This window comes from Mus pahari, chromosome 4 (assembly GCF_900095145.1).
Source record: "Mus pahari chromosome 4, PAHARI_EIJ_v1.1, whole genome shotgun sequence".
NCBI lineage: Eukaryota > Metazoa > Chordata > Mammalia > Rodentia > Muridae > Mus > Mus pahari.
The window spans coordinates 19,451,205-19,476,051 of NC_034593.1; the positions used below are offsets into that span (position 1 = coordinate 19,451,205).

At 37.7% G+C, this 24,847-nt stretch overlaps 1 protein-coding gene across 1 annotated transcript in view; it reads right to left on the reverse strand.

The window, feature by feature from the left end:
• The window catches only part of Naaladl2 (N-acetylated alpha-linked acidic dipeptidase like 2), a 686,844-nt gene that overhangs the window by 467,352 nt on the left and 194,645 nt on the right, over nt 1–24,847 (reverse strand). The window contains exon 5 of the mRNA XM_029538072.1: nt 13,784–13,934. Coding sequence (XP_029393932.1) covers nt 13,784–13,934 — 151 coding nt within the window. The remainder of the gene's footprint in view (nt 1–13,783; nt 13,935–24,847) is intronic.

A 24,847-nucleotide genomic window follows, 5' to 3' on the forward strand; every position in this document is an offset into this window, starting at 1 on the left:
GTTTCTCTGTGCAGCCCTAGCTGTCCTGGAACTCACTCTGTAGACCAGGCTGGCCTTGAACTGAGAAACCCGCCTGCCTCTGCCTCCCGAGTGCTGGAATTAAAGGCGTGCGCCACCATGCCCTGCTAGCCACCTCTGTTATTCCAGTATTTCCAGTTATTCCAGTATTTCCAGGTAATCAGGAAAGAAACTGATGTGGTCACACTTCATAATTATCAGGTAAATAATGCAAATGAAACACAAACACCACCTTTTTTAAAGTCATAACTATTAAACAAGAGAAAGAGGTGGAAAGACCTCGGGCAGAACACATTGCCCACCTCCTTCCTATGTTATTCTATTGAAATGTAGCTTAATAGCAGGCCAAATGACATTTCATTTACATTTGCACTTTTAAAGATTGCAGTAGTTATCTTTGACTAAAGAAAAAAAAATCTCATCTTTTCTTCCACATTATACTGCCAATTAAGTGGAAATGTATATTTCTGAATACTACCAAAGAGTTTATATTTTTATTGAAAAAGAAATTAAAATGATCAGAAATTTGTCTGTGAGTATAAATATCACATGTCATATACTTGAAACCTTCAGAAAGCTAATAATAATTGCCAACACAACTTAACTGTAGACATTTTTTAAATTTCACATGCATTGCTGTCTTGTCTGCATGTCTATATGAGGTTATGAGTTACGGAGCATGAACCAGGGGTTCTGGGAATTGAACCCTGATCCTCTAGAGGAACAACCAGTTCTCTTAACCACTGAGCCATTTCTCCAGCCTCTTAATTGGAGACTTTTAAATAGTCTAGTTGAGGCCATCTTCATTTCAGAAAATGAGAAGATTCTTGGTAGAAGTGGCACTTGATACTCATGTTTTCATACATTTATTTAGTAATTTGCAGCTTGCATTCACCTCATAAGAAATTAACTGAAAAATCTTACATAACACCTATCCAGATAATTTACAGGACTTTTCCAAAAGACATTTATTTATTTATTTATTTATTTATTTATTGGTCAGATGATCAGTGAATTCTCGGACATCTTATAGGTGATTTTCTAAATCTATTATTTTTAGGTAGAGTTCTCTGGAAAAAGATGCATTTCTCAAGGCACTCGAAGCCCTGGGTAATTGCCACCAACCTCTACCATATTTTGTTACAATAGTAGTATACTTTTTCCTTAGGGCTCATGTAGCTCGGCCTTACCTTACACCCACTGTGTAACTAGGAATGACTGTGAATTACTGATTCTCATGCATCTTCTTCCCTTCTTCTGGGCGTGCAGGCATCCTGTTCAGGGGATTCAGCATAGCCTCGTGGGTGCCACAAGAGGGCATTCCACCCACTGACCTACACCCACAGAACTCTGTGGGTGACACAAGAGGGCATTCCACCCACTGACCTACACCCACGGAACTCTGCGGGTGCCACAAGAGGGCATTCCACCCACTGACCTATACCCACAGAGCTCTGTGTGTGCCACAAGAGGGCATTCTACCCACTGATCTATAACCACAGAACTCACTATATTCCCGTTTGCTCAGGACTAGTTTGTCTCAGTGGCAAGCTAGATGCTGTAAGGAGTTAAAGCTATTGTGTAGGGCATTGCCCTCGACTCTTTAATCATGCCAGTCACTGTCTTTCCCATTATTTACTGTTTACACAGAAGCAAGCAAAGTCATGCTCACCAACGTTCTTTCCCGAAGTGGAGAATTCAAATCTGCTTCATTATTTCAAGGCAGCAGTGGAATTTAAAACAGAAAACCTCAGGAATTCACCAGGTCCTTTGGACTTTTCCATGGTGCACGAGGGAGCTGACACCGATAGATGACACGGGGAACAGATCACTGCGCCCGCCCTCCTGGCTACCTGTCTTTTGATCAGAGATTTTATTCTGTGTGCCTGCAAAGCTCCTCATTATTAGTTCTGCTTACTGGAAGACCCAACTGCTGCCTGCTGCAGTCTGCTGAAGAATGCCTTAGAGCTGTCTGACAGCACTCAGCCTCAGGAGCTGCTGTTCCCACTCCTGGGGCTCTGCTGTACCGCCCGAGGCTGTCCTTTAGGCCCTGCTTCAGAGCCTCTTTCATGCCTGCCCTGCTTCTAATTATCACACTTGAGCTCTGTGTAACCCCAGAGAGAGGTGACTATGCTACCTCCCATGGTTCCCAGGAGTAGCTTGTGGGGTCTCTGTGTGAGGACTCACTTCCTTGACACCATTGCCTCTCTACTGTATCTGAAAGGCACCTTAAAGGTGGGGCAGAGGAGTTGATATTTAAGGGGAACTCAAGGAAGTTGAGGTTTGCCCTGTTTGCATTTTCAGGTGGAGTGAACTCTTCACAGTAGTTCTGGGAGCCAGCCTCTGTCTGTCTGTCTGTCTCCCTGCTGTGTTTCTTGCAATCTCCTGAGCAGAGCCAGGAACTGCTGTGGAAAAGCTATGCTTAAGTTGGCCCAGCTCATTAACTCCTTACTCTTGGGCTGGAGAGATGACACAGAAGTTAAGAGTACTGACTGCTCTTCCAGAGGTTTTGAATTCTAATCCCGGCAACAACATGGTGGCTAATAACCATTTGTAATGAGATCTGATGCCCTCTTCTGGTATGTCTGAATACAGAAGACTAATTTTATAACTAATCATATATAATTATAACTAATATATTATATATTAATTATATTATATATATTAATTAATTAATAATTAATATATATAAGCTCAATGGACACTCTGTACTGCTATAGAAATTTTGAAAGCCAGGTTCTTCTCTGGATTTCTCACACTTATTCTGGGTTACATAGTCTTGACCTATCAGATATAAACAGAGGCACTTTATCTCTTTCCTTTGCAGTTTTAATAGTAATGAAATCAAAGAAGCTGATTTCCATGTTGCCTCATCTATTAGGTTGCTTGTACTCTACAACCAAATAACACAAATTGATAGCAAGAACAGAGTCAGTGTCCACATAGTAACGCAAGTTATCATGCAGGATCAAGATGTCTGCACAGTGGCTTTCTTCTAAAGCCTCACTCCCGGGCTTATGGCTGTCATGTGTGTTCCTCCTCGTTTTTGGAGGAGCTTTCCTCAGAGTTTGTCTGCGTTCTAGTCATTTTATTTTAAATGTATTTTTATTTCTCTGTTTTAGAATCGTGGTCTCATATGTATATCTATGCTATCCTTGAAATCACTATAGTGCTGACTTAGGGCTGGGACCTTTGGTTCTTCTGTCTGCACCTGGAGAGTGCTAATCTTCACGTATTGGGAGAAAATTGGTGATGGATGGGGTCATGCACTAAGTCTTCCTTCCCTGTAATTTACTCATTTCTGTCTCCAAAGATAGGGAATTATAATCTCAAATAACCAAAAGAAAAAAAAAACAAAACCCAGCACTCTGTTATACTAGAGATACACACTTCGACACGCGAATTTTAAAGAAGTACATTACTGACCAGGACATGTGTCCCCTCCATGTCACCTAGCCTACATTCTATAGACAAAGATAGTGAAAAACCTTTGCTTGAATCTAAACACAGTTATCGTGGTACCCCCGTAAATGAATAATGTATCAGTTAATTATTCATACAAAATAGTTTTACTCTAAATACCATTCCTGGTTTATGTGTATATTATTTACTTCCTCTATATCTAATGAAATCATTTGTTTGGCTCTAGTATCCTGTAGTCTGCCAAAACCCTCGCTGAAATGCCATTATGCCTCTGAGCAAGAGATGGGAGTGTGAATCTGGGCTTTGATTATGCAGGTAAGCTCTGCAATGAATTCCAAAGCCTTCTTGGAGTATTGACATGACTAAGAATTTCAGAGGAATACCATGGCAGCAACTTAAGTGTGCTTATGTAACACATGAAAACTTTAGGAGATCTAGTCTGGAAGTAATTGTGCAAAGTATATTTTTTGTTTTCAGGCTTAAAATTATCATTTCAACAGTTTTTTTCCCAGAATCTAATTGGGCTTTCTATTCCATCACTGAGATGGAGGATGGGCCACCTAAGGGGATAGTTAGAGAAGGCTAACAGTTTGGTTTTAATTTGTACTGGGGGAAAAAACAACCCACAGATTTTTGCACATGGTTGGCAGTGGGTTGGAACAGATCATGCTGAGTGAAGGATTCGTTGAAATACAGAGATTTTCTAGATATTAGACTACACCAAAAATTCAATTATAAATCTAATTACAGCTTTAATTGTTAAACAATCAACCCGATTACTTTCTAGTGTGAAGTGTTTTGCTTCCTGCTGACTCATGAACAGGTGCAGTGTGCAGGTGAGAGCTCTCCTATCACCACATGAGCGTCCCCAGCTCACCTTTTTCCTACACACATCCTGCGTTACTTTTAAAACCACAGTCTAGAACCATAAAATATGAAAAGCCTGCAGAGCAAACTATGCACTTAAAGAAAGTATTGTAGCAAGGAGAATGGCCTGCACTTGCAGGCCAGCAATCCAGGGTAAAACTGATCAAATATTAGCCCACCTAGTGTCGTGCTTCAAATTAAAAGATCTTTCTGACTATTTTGATTCTAAAGACTAGGAAAGGCATCATAATGCAACAAGGCCAAAAACAGTTTTTTAGAGGGGCTGTTGGTGTAGGTTTGCTTGGGTTTCAGCTTCTTAAAAAAGGTTTAATAAATGTTCTTGTCAATGTTATCAAGTCGAAAGCCACAATTAATTCTTAGAGGGGCCAAAGACAAGAGAGGTTTAAAGGAGCCCTTACCTAATAGACTCCAAGGTGTGTAGGTATCATCAGATGGACTGTGTAGACATGTGTAAACCATAAAAGTTGTAAATAGGCAAGTGGCATCAGTTCCCCTGCAAAGCTGATTTCACATGAGAACAACTATCAAAATCTAGCTTTTGATTTATTGCAAATAAAAAAAGGTCCAAGTTCAAGCTTCCAATCTGTCTAACACTTAACCATTTTTTTTTCTTTCAAAAATAAAGCATGTAAAATTCCAAAGATGATTTAATCTTTCAATTCTCTGTGAAAATTTTAAACCGAGAGATGGTTGGTAGGCAAAACAAAAGTGGAAGCCACTTTTCACGCAGCCGAAACTGTCAGAAGGAATTGAATGGGGCTGAAACTTACAAAGCTAGCAGTTTGAGGCAAATGCAATAACACTTTAAAATAACATTACAAGATTTATTTTAACATACTTAAAATGCAAAAAAAAACTCTTCTGAGAATTCTGAAAATGGAAAATGTTTACTTTAGAAGCACTCGGCTATGTTTTGGTTCCACACTAAGCCATAAAAGGATTCATGAAGCCTGCCTAACATGTGGTTCATAATGTCTGCTTTGTAAATTTAGCATTCAAATAATGCCAGTGGTAAAAAAAAAAATTAAATTAAATTAAAAAGATAAACAACCCTGGGTTATCATAACTGTGGAGAGACAAACTCCTGGGTAATGTGAAGCAGACAACTATAAACTTCCATATAAAGTTGTAATATAGACATCCAGTGCGTAGCACCCATGTAAAGTATTTCCTGTTGGCGTGAATCCTTTGCCGCAGCATAATGATTCCCAACTGTTTGAAATGTGGCTAGGATGACAGCATCTTAAATTTTATTTTGTTTTAATTGATTTAAATGTAAAAGCTAAGAAGACAGCCACAGCTTGTGGCTACCAAACTGGACAATAGAGGTCTTCCCTTTCTATTACCAAGGATGAAGTCACTCATGTCTCTGTGGTACACACAGTGATGTTCAGATTGTCAGGATTTTCCTTAGGTGGATAAAAGTCTGCTGCTAATATCAGTCCTTAGACAGTCTTACCTCCAATGACTACCACATGGATAATAACGCATACTTAATCACAGAACCCTGAGGTGGACTTGCTCTTATGGCTACACTGGCCAACTAACTGAAAACTAAAAGCAACACAGTGAGGCGAAAGAACAAAACTCACCTTTTGAAAATATTTAATGCGAGTCACCAAGAGGACTTTCTAAATCAAATTGAGCAAAACTCATATGAACTCACAGCATCTGAAGGAACAAGCACAGGACTTGACGAATTTAACTTGTAGTTTTCAGTTTAGTATTTTTATAGGATGTCTCACATAGGTCTGCCTCTCTGACTGGGTGCCAGGGTCCCGCCATCAAGCCCCAAGGAGAAGTCAGGAATGGTGTCCTGGTCTACATTACCCTACAGGTAGTACCAATTAGGGAGGGGAAAGGCAGAGCCCTGGGCCAACAGGATACAGCCTGGCTAGGAGCTAGTGCTGAGAATACCAGAAGGGCTGGTGGAGAGCCTCAGGCGCCACTCTTTCCTGGGATGATCATTAATGAAGCAGTTCTTTGAGATGAACCTTGCTTGTTCATATTGCTTTATTTGGTGATGGATGACAATGCATACACTTTATTCAGGGTGAATCAGATACTATATACTCTTTGGGGAAGAAATACCCAGAAAGGGAATTTCCTTGGCTGAAGGCTCAAGGCCGTATATGATTGAGCACCTAAGGTCCTCTCAGTGGAGTGTCATCGTTACGTGTTCCAGAACAGGTACACAGATAGGTAGACAGAAGCTTTGCTCTTGTGTTGAGGCTGGGACCTAAATCTTGGTCCTCTGCAAGAGCAAGAAGAGCTCTTAACTACTGTGCCATCTATTAAGCTTCTAAATTCACATTATGGGCTTGCATTTTTTTTTCTCTTACATTCTTTGGTTGACTGATACCTTTTTAAAAATTTCTTATATAATAATTCAATTATAATTTCTGCAGTGAAAACATTAATAGAAATATCTATGCATCAGAGGTGGGGGGGCTCTGTCTGAATCTGGGTGTCATATTGACATACCTGAATGTCTGGTATGATATGAATATGAAATCCCCTTCCAGGCATGTGAGGCTGAAGAGGGGTGCGCTGGCAAAAGGAGTTCGTTACCCATGGCCTTCGAAGGTTTGACACAGACTCACAGAAGGATCCTCACCACATGCTCCTGCCACTGACTGAGCAGCTCTCTGATGCGTCCCCAGCCATGACAGACTGAAACCTCTGCCACCCAGGCCTCAGAGGAGTCTTCTCTGCTTTCCCTTCTCTGCCTGGGGGTTTGTCTAGCCCTGCAAACCCTCTGGCACACAGCGTGAACCTCAGCCCAGCTTTCCAAAGCCCCAGTGTGCTTTGCATTTCAGCTTTAAACTACCCTCAAATGGGTTCAGTGTTAAACTAAATCCCCCAAATTTTCTGCATTAAATTTATATGTTTCTTTTTTGTTTGTTAACAGCTCAAACTCTTACATATAAGCTACATAATGGATACAAAATATTATTAGGGAAGCTGCCCTAGCTTAGAAATTAGACAATTTGTAACCCCCATGTTATTATTGTGCTAATTAGGTTATTTTTTGATTTAGGTCAGTTTACTTATTTGGAATGTGGAGCTAATAAAAGCTACCCTGTTTATGAGACTATTAAAGGGAGTGAAGAAATTCTCAGCTGTTAAAATGCCTTCCTTGCTTCTCTTCCGGAAGTCTTGATTCTGATTTCTAAGATCTGCCTCAGGATCTCAATAGCTTCAAGTTCAGGAGATAAAGCACCTCTGATCTCTAAGGGTGTCTGTGCTGAGTGTACACCCCACCACACTTACCAATAATTTAAAATAAATTTATCTGTGTACATTTGAAAAACAACAATGTGAAAATAAAAATTCAATAATTTATAAGAATTATTACTTAAATATCTTATAATATGATTTGTGTAAAATGCATTTGAACATCTATTTTTAAACAGACTTTTAAAATATGTCATTTTATTTTTATTCGCGTGCACACGCGTGCATGCGTGTGTGTGTGTGTGTGTGTGTGTGTGTGTGTGTACGTGTGTGCCTGCAGGTATCCAAGGAGGCCAGAGGAGGATGCTAGAGTCTGTAGAGATGGGGAGACTCCAGATGTGGCAGCAAACTCAGGTTCCTTATAAGGGTTCCTGGTACTCTTAATTGCTGATCTATCACTCAGAAGTTTCATCACCATAAAAACTCACCATAGGTTTCTATGGAAACTTGGGTTCTTGAGCAAAACAAATGAGTCTATCGATCTGGTACTTGTTCAAAGTAAAACACTTTCAGTACAGCAGTGAAGAACAGTCGGAGTGACAGATACATGAAGCAGCACACAGATTTCTTAAAAACAATAACCAGTCAAAAGCATTCTGTCTAGGTTGAATATTGATATTTCAGCAATCAATAAAAACTTTCCTGCCTTGGGTCACAAATTATTTTCAAAACAAAATGTTTTCAAAGTAATGCTTGAATTTAAATAATATATATTTTTAACATTTAATGAAAAGAACTTTCATGAAAGTTTGGATGTTAACAATGGTTCTCATTTATGCAGATCTAAGAATAGAATTTGATAATATTTCACATAGTTAGAAATATCCAGCTCAACTAGAGACCCAGACATGGGCTAGCAGCAATCTCTGACACTATTAATGGTGCTCTGTTATGCTTGCAGACAGGAGCCTAGAGTGACTAGCTTCTGAGATGTTCCACTCAGAACCTGACTGAAACAAATGCAGAGACCCACAACCAAATATTGGGTGGATATTGGGAACCTTTATGGAAGGGTTGGGGGAAGGATTGAGGACCCTGAAGGGCATGGAAACCTCAAAGGAAGACCAAAAGAGTCAACTAACCTGGATCCTTGGGGCTCCCAGAGCCTGAGTCATCAACCAAAGAACATACACAGGTGGACCAGGGCCCCACACATATGTGGCAGATGTTTACCCTGGTCTTCATATGGGTTCCAAACACCTATGCCAAACAACTGTTTGGGTGCTATCCAAAATGCTGCTGCCTGTTCGTGCGATATGTTCTTCTAGTTGGGCTGCCTGGTCTGACCTCAGTGAGACAGAATGTGCCTAGTCCCACAGAGACTTCATGTGCTAGGGTGGGAGAACACCAAAGGAGATTCTCCACCCTCTCAGAGGAGAAAGAGAGTGGGGAATAGGGGGAGGGGTTATGGGAGAGGAGACTGGGAGGGCATATTGACCCAGATGTAACAAGAATAAATAAGTTTAAGGGGGGGGAGGATGAAACACATCAGAACAAAAGCCACCATTCAGCATAGCAAAATAATATGCATAAAGACAATTTTAGTGTTTCCCCAACCAAGCAACAGTGCATTCATTCTATGTCATAAATATCTAACACTTTGCTTCGACAGCTAGGCTTGTATTTATATTTTCCACTATTCCAGTCAGGGAATAGTTCAACATTGTCTCAGATAATTTAGTGCCAAGTCAAGTCTATCTTCAGACATTTGTTCAAGTAACTGGACCAAGGCCACCTGCTGAAGCCTTGTCACAAGTCACAGTGCTCATCTGATTCTTTTCGTGGAGCTGGCTGGCAGGGCTGATGTTGAGCAGACAGCAAGGACATAAGCAGCACACAGACCCAGTGACTTGTAACACTGGGAATATTAAATAAACTGTGCCTTCTGACACACTTCAGTAGCGGGAAACCACTGAAAATACCTTCCTCTCAAGAATTTTAAAAACAAGAGAAAGTGGAGAGAAGAGTGGCCCCAAGCACCAAGAGGGACACAGATAAAAGTTTTAAATAAGACAGAAAAACAGTATGCAGGCACTTAAGATTAAATCAAGATGAAAGTAATAGCTTGGATTTCAATGAAATAGTAGGTAAAATTTTTGATACCTGGTTATTTGAGAGCAACGGTAAAATTAAATATTAAAAACAATATAAAATGCAGAAGACAAATCATTACAACATAGGTATAGCAAGAAACTATTTATGGTCCAGGAACTATGTTGGCTTTGCACTTCAGGCAGCCTTAATTCTTTGGTTTCTTCAATATGATTCAATAAAGAACAGAGGACTTCCACCTCCTACTTTTCTGGCATATATTTAAATCATAGCGTTCTAGTTCTTTTTGCTTGGATTGCTAATAAGTGATATTAGGCCAATCACAACTTCCGATATAACAGAGCGTAGTTATCATAATTATGCTTAGTTACTGTAATTATCAGCTAAAAAAGCATCAGAGTCCAAGACATACTGTGGGCTTATTTCATTCCTACGAAGTTATAAGAAAAAATAACAAATTAACCTTTGATATGTTAACTCTTAACATTTGATAATTGTATTTTCTGGGTGTTAGCATTGGTTTTGGTATTATTGTTGTTGTTTACTTCATTTTAATACAAGGTCAGTGCAGCCCAAGTAGGCCTCAAATTCCCCATTTAGCTTAGGATGACTGATTTATTGATCATCTGCCTCAGTCTCCCAACTGCTGGCAACACAAGCACAATGCAAAGGAATTGACATGATAGATTATATCACTGATTAGTTAATATTTTAATTTAACATTTTAACTTTTGGTATCATAGAATTGTGTTTGGAGTGACAGAAGACATATGAGAAATCTTTCAATGCACTTAAGAAGAAGATATATGTTCTGTGAAAAACGCATCAGGGATAACTGCTTTCACATTTTTTGAAGGAGCAGTCATTAGTTTATAGTTAGAGATTAACGAGAGGATGAACACCATCCAGGTCATCACTCATGGTCCAAGAAGAGAGTGTTTACTCAGTCACATTGACTTTGTACTAGTCATCTGCAGAGAGCAAGAACTGGCCTGAAATCCAGCATGCCACATCAGAATCTTGACTGATGTCAAGAGAGCAAATATGAAAAGCCCTGATGCTGAGAGAGCTAAAGCACTAGGTCACAGAGTTCAGAGCACTGGCCCCACTGCTCCAATTTGGACATGGCAGATGAAGTACAATAAAGCTGCTCTGGCTCAGTTCCTCTCAAAGTTGAGTTGCTTCAGAATCACCACAGAGTGAGTTTGAATACAGATGGATGGCTCCCTCCTTCAAAGGTCCCATCTAAGTCTGACTTGGAACTCAAGGCTTTCCATTTCCTTAAAACTACCTTGGGAGAAACACAGTGGAGCAGCCTAATCTTTTTACTGTCAAGAAAATAAAGCTCAGAGCCCTCGGCATGCTGGAAGTATCCAAAAGATTGCTTTTGTTAAAGCGATGACCTCAAGACATTCTTCTCTGAACCACATGGGAACATGCTGGTTAGAAACTATTTCCTCCCTACTCCGATTCAGTAATATTCAGGCACTACTTGGCTAGGCAATGAGGCTCAGTAAGTAACAATTCCTTATATAGAATCCCTGTGTCTCATTCCAGCAATTCATTTGAAATGTTTGGAGGAATATTTCCGTAGTCTTGACTTACAATCACCCACTTGAAGTGATGTAAAGATTGCATTAGACAAATCACACTCAGTGAATGTGATTTATTTGGAAGGGAGTTTGGGGGTCATGCTGTAGAGGTGGAGGTCACAGGACAATCCATGGTTCTCAACCCTCTCTTCTGCCAAGTCCTTAGAGTCAGAGGACTAAATTAGCTCGGGGCTTCTTTGGTCTATATGGCACCTTACTGGTTCTGAGTCAGAACTCTGAGGTAATGAAACAATTCTTAGCTACATGGCTATCAAATTATATAAATGGCTCTACTTAGTTTATTCAAATTTTCTGAAAAATACTAAATTGTCATATTAGGTGTAAGGGAAAATGTAGACTGAACAAGAATAGCAGAAGAGCAGCCATTGATACAGCCACACAGGGACACTTAGTGGTTACTGGATTGTTCGTGTTAATTTGCAAACATTATAAATAAAACCAGAAGAAAGAAAATATTTTCTAGAATTTTTGTTTGTCCTACTTCTTTGGAGCTTAATCCCCTTTAAAATAGAACCGAGTTCTTATTCATTGATAAATTGTTTTAAATTAATTCTGATTAGTGATTTACCTTGACATTGTTAAAGTGTTTCAAATCAGGTACTTGGTGTTTTTTGTTTGTTTGTTTGTTTGTTTTTGCTGTACAAACAATTATTTATATATTTACAAGTGTACCAACAAAACTCTATACTACATACCACAAAAATTAAAATACTTATAAAGGATTATTCTAAACAATCAAACAGTAGGCAGAATACTGCAACCTGAAACTGTGAGACAAAGATAGTGAGTAAATTTAGGGAAGAAGAAAATACACACGTTGAAGCCACTGGTAGAATCCACTATAGCCACCACCTTTCTTTTTTCTATCTACTATATTGAGCTTCATATGGAGTAAATGAGGCATTCTCTTTTCTGGTATTTAGCTTGAAAAAGAAATTTTCATTTGGTAACTATTTAAATGGCATGGAGAAACATAGTAGGTAATGTAGTTCATCTTTAGATCTAAAAAGGTCCAACATTATAGATAATGGTACCTTAAACTGTTATTCAGTATTTCACCTTGTGATAATATAGGCAGTACTTTCTACCATCATTAAAAAATATACTCTATGCTGCGTGGTGGCTGGCTCATACCAACAATCCAAATGTTTAAGAGGCAGAAGTATGGTGATTATCACAATATGAGTCTAGAAAGAAAGTTCAACAAAGAAAGAAAAGAACAGCCTGTCTAAAGGAATTCTAGAAATATCAAATAATTTGGCACATAGTCCTGCAATTATTATAGTATATGAGAATCATTGAACATTTCTCAAATTGGGGGAGGGGCTAAAAGAAAAGAAGGTGCTTAATGTATCCTATCATTGCCACACAGGGTGATCACAATAGGCACTAACAGAGAAAACTGATAAATACAAAACTGAGGGACCTGTGGGTGGCATCATGGGAACTAAAACACATCAAAAATAGATTCCTAAATAGATTCTCTAAAAAGGATGGAATCTCTTCTGCAGCACTTCTACAGAAGATATGGCCATAATTATTTGACGAGCTGAATAGGTAGAATCAGTGCCAAGAGTACAAAAAAATAAAATGTACTTTGAGAATGTTACCAAGTAGAAAAAATTAAAGAACATGCAACTAAATGCAGACTTGATTCCAAGATTGAAGTCAGCACTATATACAAGCAAACAACAACAAAACAAATGAAAGAATTAGAGATAGTTTAGAAAATCTCTATTGGTTGGTGAAATTATATGTGTTATTTAAATTGCCTTGATAATTGTAGAATGAACACAAAGACATGTGGTTAGACAATGGTGGGTGAAAAGAATGCAGATTCTGTACATACTGTAGTGATGCTGAATTATTGTGGTCAGCGTGTTGACATTGCCCTGAGAAGGGACTAAAGAGCTCACCCCTCAGTCTAACTCTGTGGACAGAATATATACCAATTATACACCAGGCAGAAATGTAAGAAATCTGCAGGCATCTGCCAAAACTACAGTTGTCCTGCTCATGTCTCATGTTCCCCACTGTGTTGAACACAACTTTCCAAAATAAAGAAGGATTCTTAAGATAAAGGTCATATCTGTAAGCTCATACAAATGGGCCAATCTAAAGAAACTTGAGCATACAAATTCATACTTTCAAGTATCTTACTCCACTGCTATTCAACTTGACATAATATAGTCTTAAACACTGGACTCATAGTTATCACAACAGGCCCAATGCTGCAGTGACAAACAAGAATTCCAGGTATTTGCTTGTTCGTGTGTGTGTGTGTGTGTGTGTGTGTGTGTGTACAAGTTAATCGTTGATAATATATGCTTGTTGTATGTCCATAGCATAGATCATTGAAATGTAAATCTACTATAGATTTCTAAAAAAATGTTTTGTTCCAACAGATTATTAGCATATACTTTTGAAACAATATTCATTTTAAAGTGAATGTATGAAGCACTTAGACTTATTTTATGTGATATTCATTGAATAAATTAGATAGCATACACTTACAAGTCATATCTTTATAAGGTATACAGGAACAAGCTTACCATGACTGGGGTATCCAGGTGTTGAGGGGTCTCCTCCTGGATTCAGCGTCACCATAAAAGGCTCAGAGCTAAGGACTGAAGACTCTGGTGCATCACATGGATCAATGTAGAGAAGAGCACCTCCAAACCCAGCCTTTTCCAATAAGGAAATCTACAGAGCAAACAAACAATTGAAAGCGTTATACACAGTAGATAGTCCTACATTGCTGTGTCCTTATTGTCAGCAGACAATGATTCCTTCAACATTTAAAAGAAAATTGCTTTGATTTTCTGTTTTCCAAAGTTTGAGATGTACACTATTTCCCTACTTTGCTTTTCATCATCGCAGTAAACATCATGACCAAAAGGCAACCTGTGGAAGATAGGTTTATTTCTCTAACAGTTGCACATCACCAAGGAATTTCAGGACAGGAACTTAACGCAGAAACCTAAATGGAGGAATTAAAATTGAAGAAGAGATTTTGGAGAACACTGCTTGCTGACTTTCTTCCCTTGGCTTGCTCAGTTGCTATTCTTTTACAGCTCAGACCCACCTGCCCAAGGATGGCAATGCCCACAATGCAGATGGACCTCCTTTATTGTTTTACAACTAAGAAAATATGTCACAGAGGTGCCCAAATTCAAGTCTTATGGAGACAATTCTTCAACTGAGATTCAAGTAAGTCTATGTTTGAGTCAAGTCAACAAAAACATACTATACTAATTACCATTAGCATATAAAACAATGTGGACTGTACATGGATGAATTTTCTTATTTTATTTTTATTTTAAATATAGCATGTGGTACTTATTCTTTGAAAATATCATATAGGCATATAATATATTTGTATCATATCTCCTCAATCCTTCCAGCTCATTCAGATTCTATACCAATTACCTTTCCAAACTCATGTCTTCAGTTTTTGTATTTTTTTGTTTTGATTTGATTTTAAATCACCTGCCCAGTCCAATTGGTGCAGCTGATATATACACAATTTTAATTTCAGGTCGCTTCTGTAGGACTGGGCAACCACAGCTGTTGGGAGAGGCAGTTCTGACACGTTTAGAAGACACTCGGTCACCCCAAGCCTCCCTGACCTCCGGTTATTCTAATAATTTTATGGTGTTTTCTGAGCCTTAGGGAAAGAGAGTGTGATACAAATGTCCCGTTCTTAATTAGAGGTCTTGACTACTCCTTTCTACCTTGTAGGCAACATTTCTATATTGTTTATACATGATTTTTTTCTCTGCCAAAGACTTTTACACTCTCTTTTTAAAAATTGTCTAAGTACTTTTAGACTCGCTCATGGATAGGGTTCTGCTTTTATATGGATGATATTCTTCTGTTTCTCCAGAACTTAAGGTAGTCCAGTAAGATGATGTACTTCCTTCAGAGGTCATGCTTTCTTACCAACAAAATAATAGAAGACTACTTCTCTAGCTCTTTGGATAGTAGCTACGGTGATTAATCTTTCAAGATCCCCCACAACATCACTCATTTTGTGTCCTCAGCCTTAGCTGGGAGACAGGAAAGTTGAAGCATTTCCAAACAACCTCATCAGAGGTTTGTTTTCTTTCCTGTCTGAGGATGCTAGAAAATATTTGAAAGCAGAGCCAGAATGCCTTCTTCAATATGCTTGATGTAAAGATTTATTCTGTTATTCAAATGTACACAATGTATATAGTCTAATGAGAAAGATGAGCTTGACAATTTCCCATTTCCAGATTATTTTATCATGCGTAACTGATTTATTTTTGTTACATGCCTTACTGTGACTTAATCTAATATGAATAACAATAATCATGATTTGCTACTTCTATTTGTTTTCCATCAGAGAATACAAGTAGTTAGAGGTCATTTAAGTAATAAAACAGAATAAGATTAACACCTATATTGAGTGTAGTTGTTACTACAGATCCAGGGACCTGACTTAATACTCATATTTTACTTCCCAATTAGCATTACACACAGTTGTTTACTAAACCATGCACTAGACTAAGGAAAGTCCCTATGACCTTGAGTAGGCCTTGTGATCAAACTTATTTTCCAGACCTCAGGTTGATAATGCATATCATAGAATACCTGGTAGGCAAGCAACAGTATTGCTACATAAACATTTCTATGGGAAGAATGATCTTGGCATAGCATGTATTCCTAAATAAAATGTAGCCCAGAGAAAACATTTGGAATATTCAAGGTATGCATTTATTATGGAAAAAACAAACTATATAATCACACACACACACACACACACACACACACACACACAAACACATATACACCCACTCATGCACACATGCACATGTCCTAGTTTGGCTTCTATTGCTGTGATAGAGAGAATGGCCAAAGGCAGCTTTAGGAGGGGAAGGATTTATTTGAACTGCAGGTTATAGTCCATCATTTAGGGAAACCAATCCAGCAATTAAAGGTAGGAACTTGAATTTGTAAACAATGAGGAATTCTGCTTACTGACTTTAAGACTTATATTCAGCTACCCTTCTTATACTCTATGGCCATTGGTCCAACAGTGGCATCTTTGCATTGCCTGTGCCTGCTAAGTAGATCAACAACTAAAAAAAAAAAAAAAAGTTTGCATACATGACATACCCAAAGGCTAATCTGAGGAAAGCATTTCTGAAACAAAGAGCCAATCTTCCAAATGTGTAAAGTCAACAAACATCATTAGACATCACACAAAGAATATTACTTATGAAAATAAAATTAAAACACTGACATGTAATACATTTGGCATTTCAATGTGATTTTGTTGAAATGTTTTATACTTTATAATTTTGATATAATTAACAATGGTTAATACTTTTTAATTAGAATATAGGTGGCACTGAGAACCCAGAAGGAAACCAATTGCCTTCTACAGCAATCCACTCAAACCAGACAGACCTCTCTCTTTCACATTCTGAGCTTAGGCAGAAAGAAGGAAGAAACTTATTGGATGGGGAACATTAATGGGAAAAGAATACATGATGGAGCGGTCAATGCTTAAGGTTGACTATCTCAAATTCTCACCATGGAAATACTTTTGAAGGGCTTCTAACTATTGGAGAATATATGGTGGAATAAAAATCTCTCTTATAAAACAGTTATTTTCTATGTTAACATACTGTTTTATTTATAAAGCAATTTCAGTTAGTTAAGATTAAAACTTTACATTAGGTATATTCAGATTTTTGACATTGCAACATGATATGATCATTTGCAAAGTGTATGATTTGCAAAGTGAACTGTACAACCTATTTATAACAATTGTAACAAAACTCCATAATGTTTTAAGATTACATTATTGTGTTATATTGGCCTACAATTATATCTATCACAGGTCACATATGAATGACAGAGTACAGTCTCTTTCCTTGTTTTTTAATAAATAATAAGCATTTTTCTATGTTGATGAGTTCTATATGATTTCCATATCTATTGTTCAATTACATAAATAACACTATATCAAGATGTTATCAAATGTTATTTAACCAACACATTATACATAATACTTAATTTTATATTGAAATAAATGGCTTTTTGGATAAAATGCTGTACAATATCTACTTTGTAAAATATTGCAATATTTTGCAACTCCACTGGAAATCTACCAAGAAGTCATTCATGAAATTAAAAGTTACTGCATTAAGCTACTGAACGCAAGATAAAGATGATATTAGAGAACAAATATAACAGCATAGAAGTGCTTGCCACAAGGTCAAGATTTGCAAAGGAATATGGAAACAGAAGTCAGGTCACATTAGGGTTATCCTTTAAAGACTCAGGAAAGCAGTTTATCCTAGAAAATGTATTAATTTTCCTCATTGTTCATTATAGTTTATTTGCTGCAGAAAATATCATGGCACCAATAAGAGAAGCCTAGGAAGGGTGAACCTTAACTGAGAAATTGCCTCTATCCGATTGGAATGTGAGTATTTCTGTTGGATATTTTCTTGAAAATGAATGATGGGAACTTGCCTAGCACATTGTGATTGGTACACACCTTGGACAGATGGTTCTGGGTTGTACAAAAAACGGCAAGCTGAGCAAGCCATGTGGGGTAAGCCAGTAAGCACTCTTTCTGCTTGGCCTATGCTTCAGTCCCTGCATCTAGGTTTCTGCTTGAGTGCCTACTCCATTCTTTCAGTGATGGAATGTTATCAGCAAGTGTAAGCGAAACTAATCTTTTCCTTCTCCATGTTAGCTGTGATTAGTGTTTTACGAAAGAATCAGATACTAAGTAGATTATGTGTGACAGACATACTTTATTAGACAAATATATTTGTTGTTGGTACAAAGTTAATTTCGATAAAATCTGAATGGATGAAAGCAGATAAGCTTGTGGCATATCTTTTTGGTGTAGGAGGCCTGCACATTTTTACAGGTGAGAATATTTAGCACTGTTCAGCTCCTTTTACAACCCAGATCACTTTAGTTTCTGGATGACTATATTAGCAGTATAATTCCTAAAACTAGGAGGCAAATGTTAGGCTGCAAATTCCTGTTTGGTTCTCCTCAAGCTGTTAACCATAGTGAAGTGTTTTGTAAATGAGATACTCTAGGCAGACACAATATGGACTATTCAGGATATTGGTGACAAATCAGAATCAGGTGACAGGAAGAGAGGAGATGCTCTGAAGGCTCCAGTCAGCCTCCTTCCTTTCAGTTTGACTAGCTCATATTTTTCTCTTTCCTTGAAAGGGCTTCAATTACTTCCAAGTAAACCTGTATGAACCAAATAAATGCAAAAGTGTCATGATGGAAGAGACTTACAAAATCTGGACCTCTTTTGACATTATGAATAGAGGACAACATACATGAGCTCTCTTCTCCTTTGTTTCATCATCTACAAAATGTAAAAAATGAACTACATTTTCAACAAACATCTTTTGTGATCCAAATGAAAAGCCATAAAGCCTAACTCAGTGATCTTGAAATATTAATGAAGGTTTAATTATTGTATTTTAGACAAGTGTCTGTTCATTAACAACAAGGACATTTTCTCAGGAACTGTTCTTAGGAAAATTATCTACTGCATAAACATTAGAGAATGTGTACACAAATTGGGATGGTTTATAGGGTCTAAATATACATGGTCCATATTAAACAAAATAACAATATCTATCTCTCTATCTATCAATCACATTACCTATATATTGTCATACTTGAAGTTCTCTTTTAAAACTATGTCTATTGACTTTCTGTAATGCCAGCATGTCGAGATAGCATAGAAGAATTAAGCCCAGGATCTATCACAGTTACATATAGTGTTCGACACTATCCTGTGATACATGAGTCCCTATCTCAACAATTCAAACACCAAAAATAATTTCTTTTAAACCTTTGGCCAAGAATGTAATCTCCAAAAAAAAATAATTTATCTGATTTAAAATACACTTAAGGAGTTTTATGATTGAGATTCTCAGAACATATTGGTATTCAATTATGGGTTTATATCCAATTAGGGATATTAAAATAGTATCAATATAATACAGTAAAATATTTGTGAGCATCTAAATTCATTCTTTTTCTCATTCAGATATAATTTGATACTATACTGAGAAATACTATTTTTCAAAACTAATTCACATTTTTATACTCTAACCCTTGAGGCTTATTGCTTCTTAGAAGATTATTTATTATATAATCATAAGATTAAATAAACATTGTTTTAATAAAACTATCAACATTGTATTTATCCTGAGAATATTTATACTTTAAATGATTCAATCAGTAGTTTATTTCAAGAAGAGAAGTTAACTGCTATTCAGTTATTGAATGCTCATTCCAAATGTCCAAAATGTTTATTCAAAATCATATATATGCTTGAAATTATGCTTTCCATAAAAATAGGAATAATAAAACAAGTGTACAAGAGCCCATTGTACTACATAGTGCTAAATCCTTTGTCCAGTGACAAGGGGGACTCAAAAGAGGCAAGGCTGTTTGAAAGTTCTTGCCGTACTTTCAGAGTATCTCATTAGGACTAATGTTCCTGATGGAGCAGCTAGATGAGTCTCTATGGAGTTCCGTAGTTTTCCTGAGACACGTTCAAGTTGGTATACCAGATGTCATAGTTACTTTTTATATTGTTATGATTAAATATCCTAGTAAAAGATAGTTAATGGAAGAGGGTTTTTATTGACTCAGCAGTGGTAGGGATTGGTTCTAATGCTGTCTCAATTCAATTCTGTGCCCAAAGGCTGAGATTCTCCATCCTCAGCTGGATTTGACTGGCAATAAAGAATTGCTGTACAGCCAATGGCTGGGCTGGTAGACTGAGCTGTGACCTAGAGATTCCTGGGCCTAGGATCCCAGGGAGAGGGAGCAGAGATTTGCAGTGATTAGAGTTGCAGAAGGAAAATCATCAGAAATGTAGGTGAGAAGGAATGCGCCCCGGAAGGGCTACCCAGAAGTGTCCTAGGCAGTAAAGACTAGATAGCAGCCCAGAAGGAGCCAGGGCAACAATGATAAAATATAGAATTAAAGGGCTTTAAGCCAGGATTACAGAAGGGAAATGTGTGCTAGTGGTGGGGAGGATTAGAACTGCCCAGCCTTTGAACTAGCCAAGGCACATTATAATTAACTCTCTCTCTCTCTCTCTCTCTCTCTCTCTCTCTCTCTCTCTCTCTCTTTTTCTTTCATTTGCAAATCCAGAAAGCTCCTGGGTAGGTGTGCCCTCGTGCGACTTGCCAGGAACCAAAGCAGAGTAGCTAAACTTGCAGCAACACAATAGAAACCCAAAGTGCCTGATCACATGACCTCCCAAATCAAGAAGTAGGCAATGAAGAATGCAAGTGCTCAGCTCATTTTTCTCTTTGTTTTATAGTAGAGATCATAGCCCAGGGAATGGTTCCACCTAGAGTGGGTTGGTCTTTCCAGTTTAATTATCTGTATCTGAATAATATTCATAGGCATGCTCAGAGGTCTGTCTGTCAGATAACTTTAACTCTTACCAAGTTTACACTTGAGAGGAAGCATCCACATAGAGATTCCACCTTGATAAATCTATATCATATCTTCTCCACTGCACTCCTGTCACTGTAAGACAGAAACCCTCATTTCAAAGTATATGCAGTGTCACCAAAACTCAAGTGATATTTTAATTTTGTTTTCATTTCTAACAATTAAAACATGTTTGGAGAAAACCTTTAACAATAGCAAATTTTGACCAACTGGAAACGAGATCGATATAACTTCAAATTACTTAGAACCTAATGCAGTTAAGTGGCAAAAATGATTTTTCTACTTTTGCTGAACAGCTGAGTATTTTACTGTACTTATCAACTAATAAACAATTGAATAAACAAATGTTTCATATGTATCCATCCTGTACATCCTGCATAGAAATGTTATTTTGATCTACTGACACACACTGGGACAGAGAAGCTCATGTGACATATTTTGTTTTGGCATTTACAGACATTGTTACAGTATGACTGTAAGTATTAAGGCAGTTTGTTTTTTAAAACTTAGAAATAAAAAAAAACATTTAATTAACTGTGTTATATTTGCCCCTTATAATTCTTTAAAATACAAGTTAAAAATAATTTTCTTTTGTTTATGCTGCTGTCTTGTTATTGAAGAGTGGAGATAGACTAGTGGGAATTCTCCTAGAAGGCTTTGATGTTGTGATTTTTGTCTTGCTGACAAGTTCTTTTTTTTTAACTTTTTTTTATTTATTATTTTCTTTATTTACATTTCAAATGCTATCCTGAAAGTTCCCTATACCCCCCACCCCCACCCCTGCTCCCCTACCCACCCACTCCCACTACTTGGCCCTGGTCTTCCCCTGTGCTGGGTCATATAAAGTTTACAAGACCAAGGCTGACAAGTTCTTATACATGGATATATTGGGCCATTTCAAGGTTGCTTCTCCCATACATCATACCATGAACCACACTTGCACATTTCTTGTTGTTTACAGTAAAAGATAAATTGCCAAAAAATCAAATGTCAAAAAATGGCAGTACCAGTACATGGTCAGATTATAGGTGGTAACTGCAAAGACCAGACCAAGATGTTATATTTTTTGAGAATAGTATATATCGTTGATATCTGAGAATGCTCTGACATAGGTTACCATTCATTGTTTTAAACAAGATGAATCTGGAAACTGAGTGGGTATATACATTTTAGATGCCAAGGGAAAATTTAGACAAAGAAATTCAAATCCAAAGATACAAAAAAAATGTTTCTGTTACTTCTTATACTTCTGATTCTTCTTTCAACCTTATCTTGCATTTTCTGGTTGTTAATTTTTTAACATAAATTATTTCTTCAGTGTCTAGTAAGAAAGTAACAGTTGAAGTCAGCAGCTGATGCACTTATCAACTACTGAGAACTCAGCCAATATGTTCTAATCAACTAAGCCACCAATTGACAACTTACTGTTTTGGACTGATGCATGCTACCCTTGATCTTTTGATTTTCCTTGCACAAAATATATGGCACTTCTAGAATGCCATAGTCATTTTGAAGATCAAAGGGAGGTGGTTCTGATTTTCATTCTTCTAACACCTTCACAGCATCAGTAGAGCATTAGGAATAACTGGACATTTGGAGTTACTACAGCTTTTTGAGCTCTCATATGGAAAACAGGAGTATAACAGAAAAACTATAGTTTAACAGAGACTGACTTGCTGTTGCCAGCTGAGTAGCATTCTCTTAAAACCCACACACGGAAGTCCTCATCCTCAGCACAGTAAACTACAACGACTACTGGAGGTAGAACCTTGGACTAGGGCGATAATATTGATAAATGGCAAATGAGTGGACACTAATCCTAAAGGAGTGGCTTCCTGATAAGCTAGAAGGACCTGGAGAGATTGCATAGTTAGCAAAGTGTATGTTGCACAAGTCTGAGGACTAAAGTGTGAGCCCTGTAACCCAACTAAAGAAGCTAAGTGTACTGGCATATGCTCATGATTCTAGTTTTAGGGAAGTGAATACAGTTTGATTGCCAAGGCTTACTACTTAGTGTCCTGGAAAGCTTGAGAACATGTAGAGACATTCTTCAAAATACATATGGAAGGATATCCCAGGAATAACATCTTATTGTCCCCTCTCTTCCACAGGTATACACCTTCCTGGATACCTGCCACACACATACACAAACACACATATCCAGGCAACTGAATACATCTATATTCAATACACACACATCACAATCATCATCATCATTATTATCATCATCATCAGAAGTCAGGGGCAGTGCAAAGGCTTTTATGGGGACATGAAAATGAAAGCCAACTGCAAGCTAAGAGGAGAAACCATGTTAACACATTGGATGTGAAATTTTCTGAGGAAACTAATTTCAACTCTTTAAATGACCCCATCTGTGTGGCATTTTGTTATAATCATCCCTCCATCCCCTAAATAAAGGAGCACACCCATATAAGGAAGTATCAGATAAACGCTGACAAGGATGCGGGAACACAGGCATAGGGATCATCCTCAGAGTCAGTCTGATAAAACCTGATGTGTTTATTGCACATCTGCTGTGAGCCAGGTGCTGATTATAAGTCATTAATTGATTTATTTTCAGATCATTTGAATTCTCATTATATAGCTTTGAGTACTATGAAAACGGAAGGCTTGGCCAAGAACCAAAGGTAGTGTGTGGTCATGGTGGGGATTAAACTGGATTTCCTCTGAGTCAAGTCTGGGCATTTTCCTATTGTAGCACATCTATGTTTGCTAGGATTTTTTAGGAGTTTTGCTTTGTTTTTAGATTTTGATTTTTTGTTGGTTGTTGTCTTTGTTTTGTTTTTCAGCTAGCCATTTGCTAGAGTCATTTTGGAAGAAGGAATCTCAACTTAGAAAATCCACGTACCTGATTGGCCTGTGAGAAAGCCAAGCCTCTGGAATGTTTTTGTGATTGATAACTGATGTGGGAATTCCTGGCTCACTTGTGGGTGGTGACACCCGTGGGCTGATAGTTCTGGGTGCCACAAGGAAGCAAGCTGAGCAGGCCACTCAAAGCAAGCCAGGAAATAGAACTCCTTTCTGACCTATGCATCACCTCCTGCCTCCAGACTTCTGCCTTGGGATAGTGCCCTGACTCCCATGTGTGAGGCCCTACAACTATGCTCAGAAATACCCTTCCTCCATAGAAACCCCAAGGAAAGGGGATAGCATTTGAAATGTAAATGAACAAAATATCCAATAAAAAAATAAAAAAACATAAAAAAGTAAAAAATAAATAAATAAATAAATAAAAGAAAGAAACCTCATTCTCTTGAGTTATTTACACACCCTTTAAACAGACATTGGCTTAGGGTAAGTTTATAAAGCAGCAGTTTGTCCCTGCTATATGACATTTTCTAATAAGACACTTCTTTCAGTATTGTGAGAGTTACATGCTTGTGTGGGTAGATTCTTGAAATAAATAACCTCAATTTTATAAACGTTCTGTTGTGGAAAGTAATAAATATTAAAAGTCACACTAAGATGTTTTGTAAATTCCTGATCATAGTAGCATAAACATAATTATTTTAAAATACACATCCAAGCTGGCGGCAGTGACGCATGCCTGTAATCTCATACAGTAATCAGAGGTGGGAATATGAGGACACCCTCCACAGCAGAGCAGAAACTCAGTTTGGGCTATGTGAGACTCTGTCTCAAAACACTGAATACTGGCTGTGGTGGCACATGCCTCTAGTCATTGAACTCAGAAAGCAGAGGCAGGAGGGTCTCTGTAAATTTGAGGTTGGCATGGGCTAAATACTGAGTTCTAGGCCAGCTAAGTCTGCAGAGTGATCCTGTCTCAGAAAACAAACAAAAAACCAAATACCCAAACATTTCATAATAAGATAAACCAGTGTTCATAGTGGCCTTATTTGGGATAGCCAGAAGTTGGAAACAACCGAGATGTACCACAATGGAAGAATGGATACAGAAAATGTGGTTCATTTACACAATGGCATACTTCTTAGCTATTAAGAAAGAGGACATCATGAGTTTTGCAGGCAAATGGACGGATCTAGAAAATATCATCCTGAGTGAGGTAACTCAGATCCAAAATTATATACATGGTACGTACTCACTAATAAGTGGATATTAGCCAAAAAATTACAGAATAC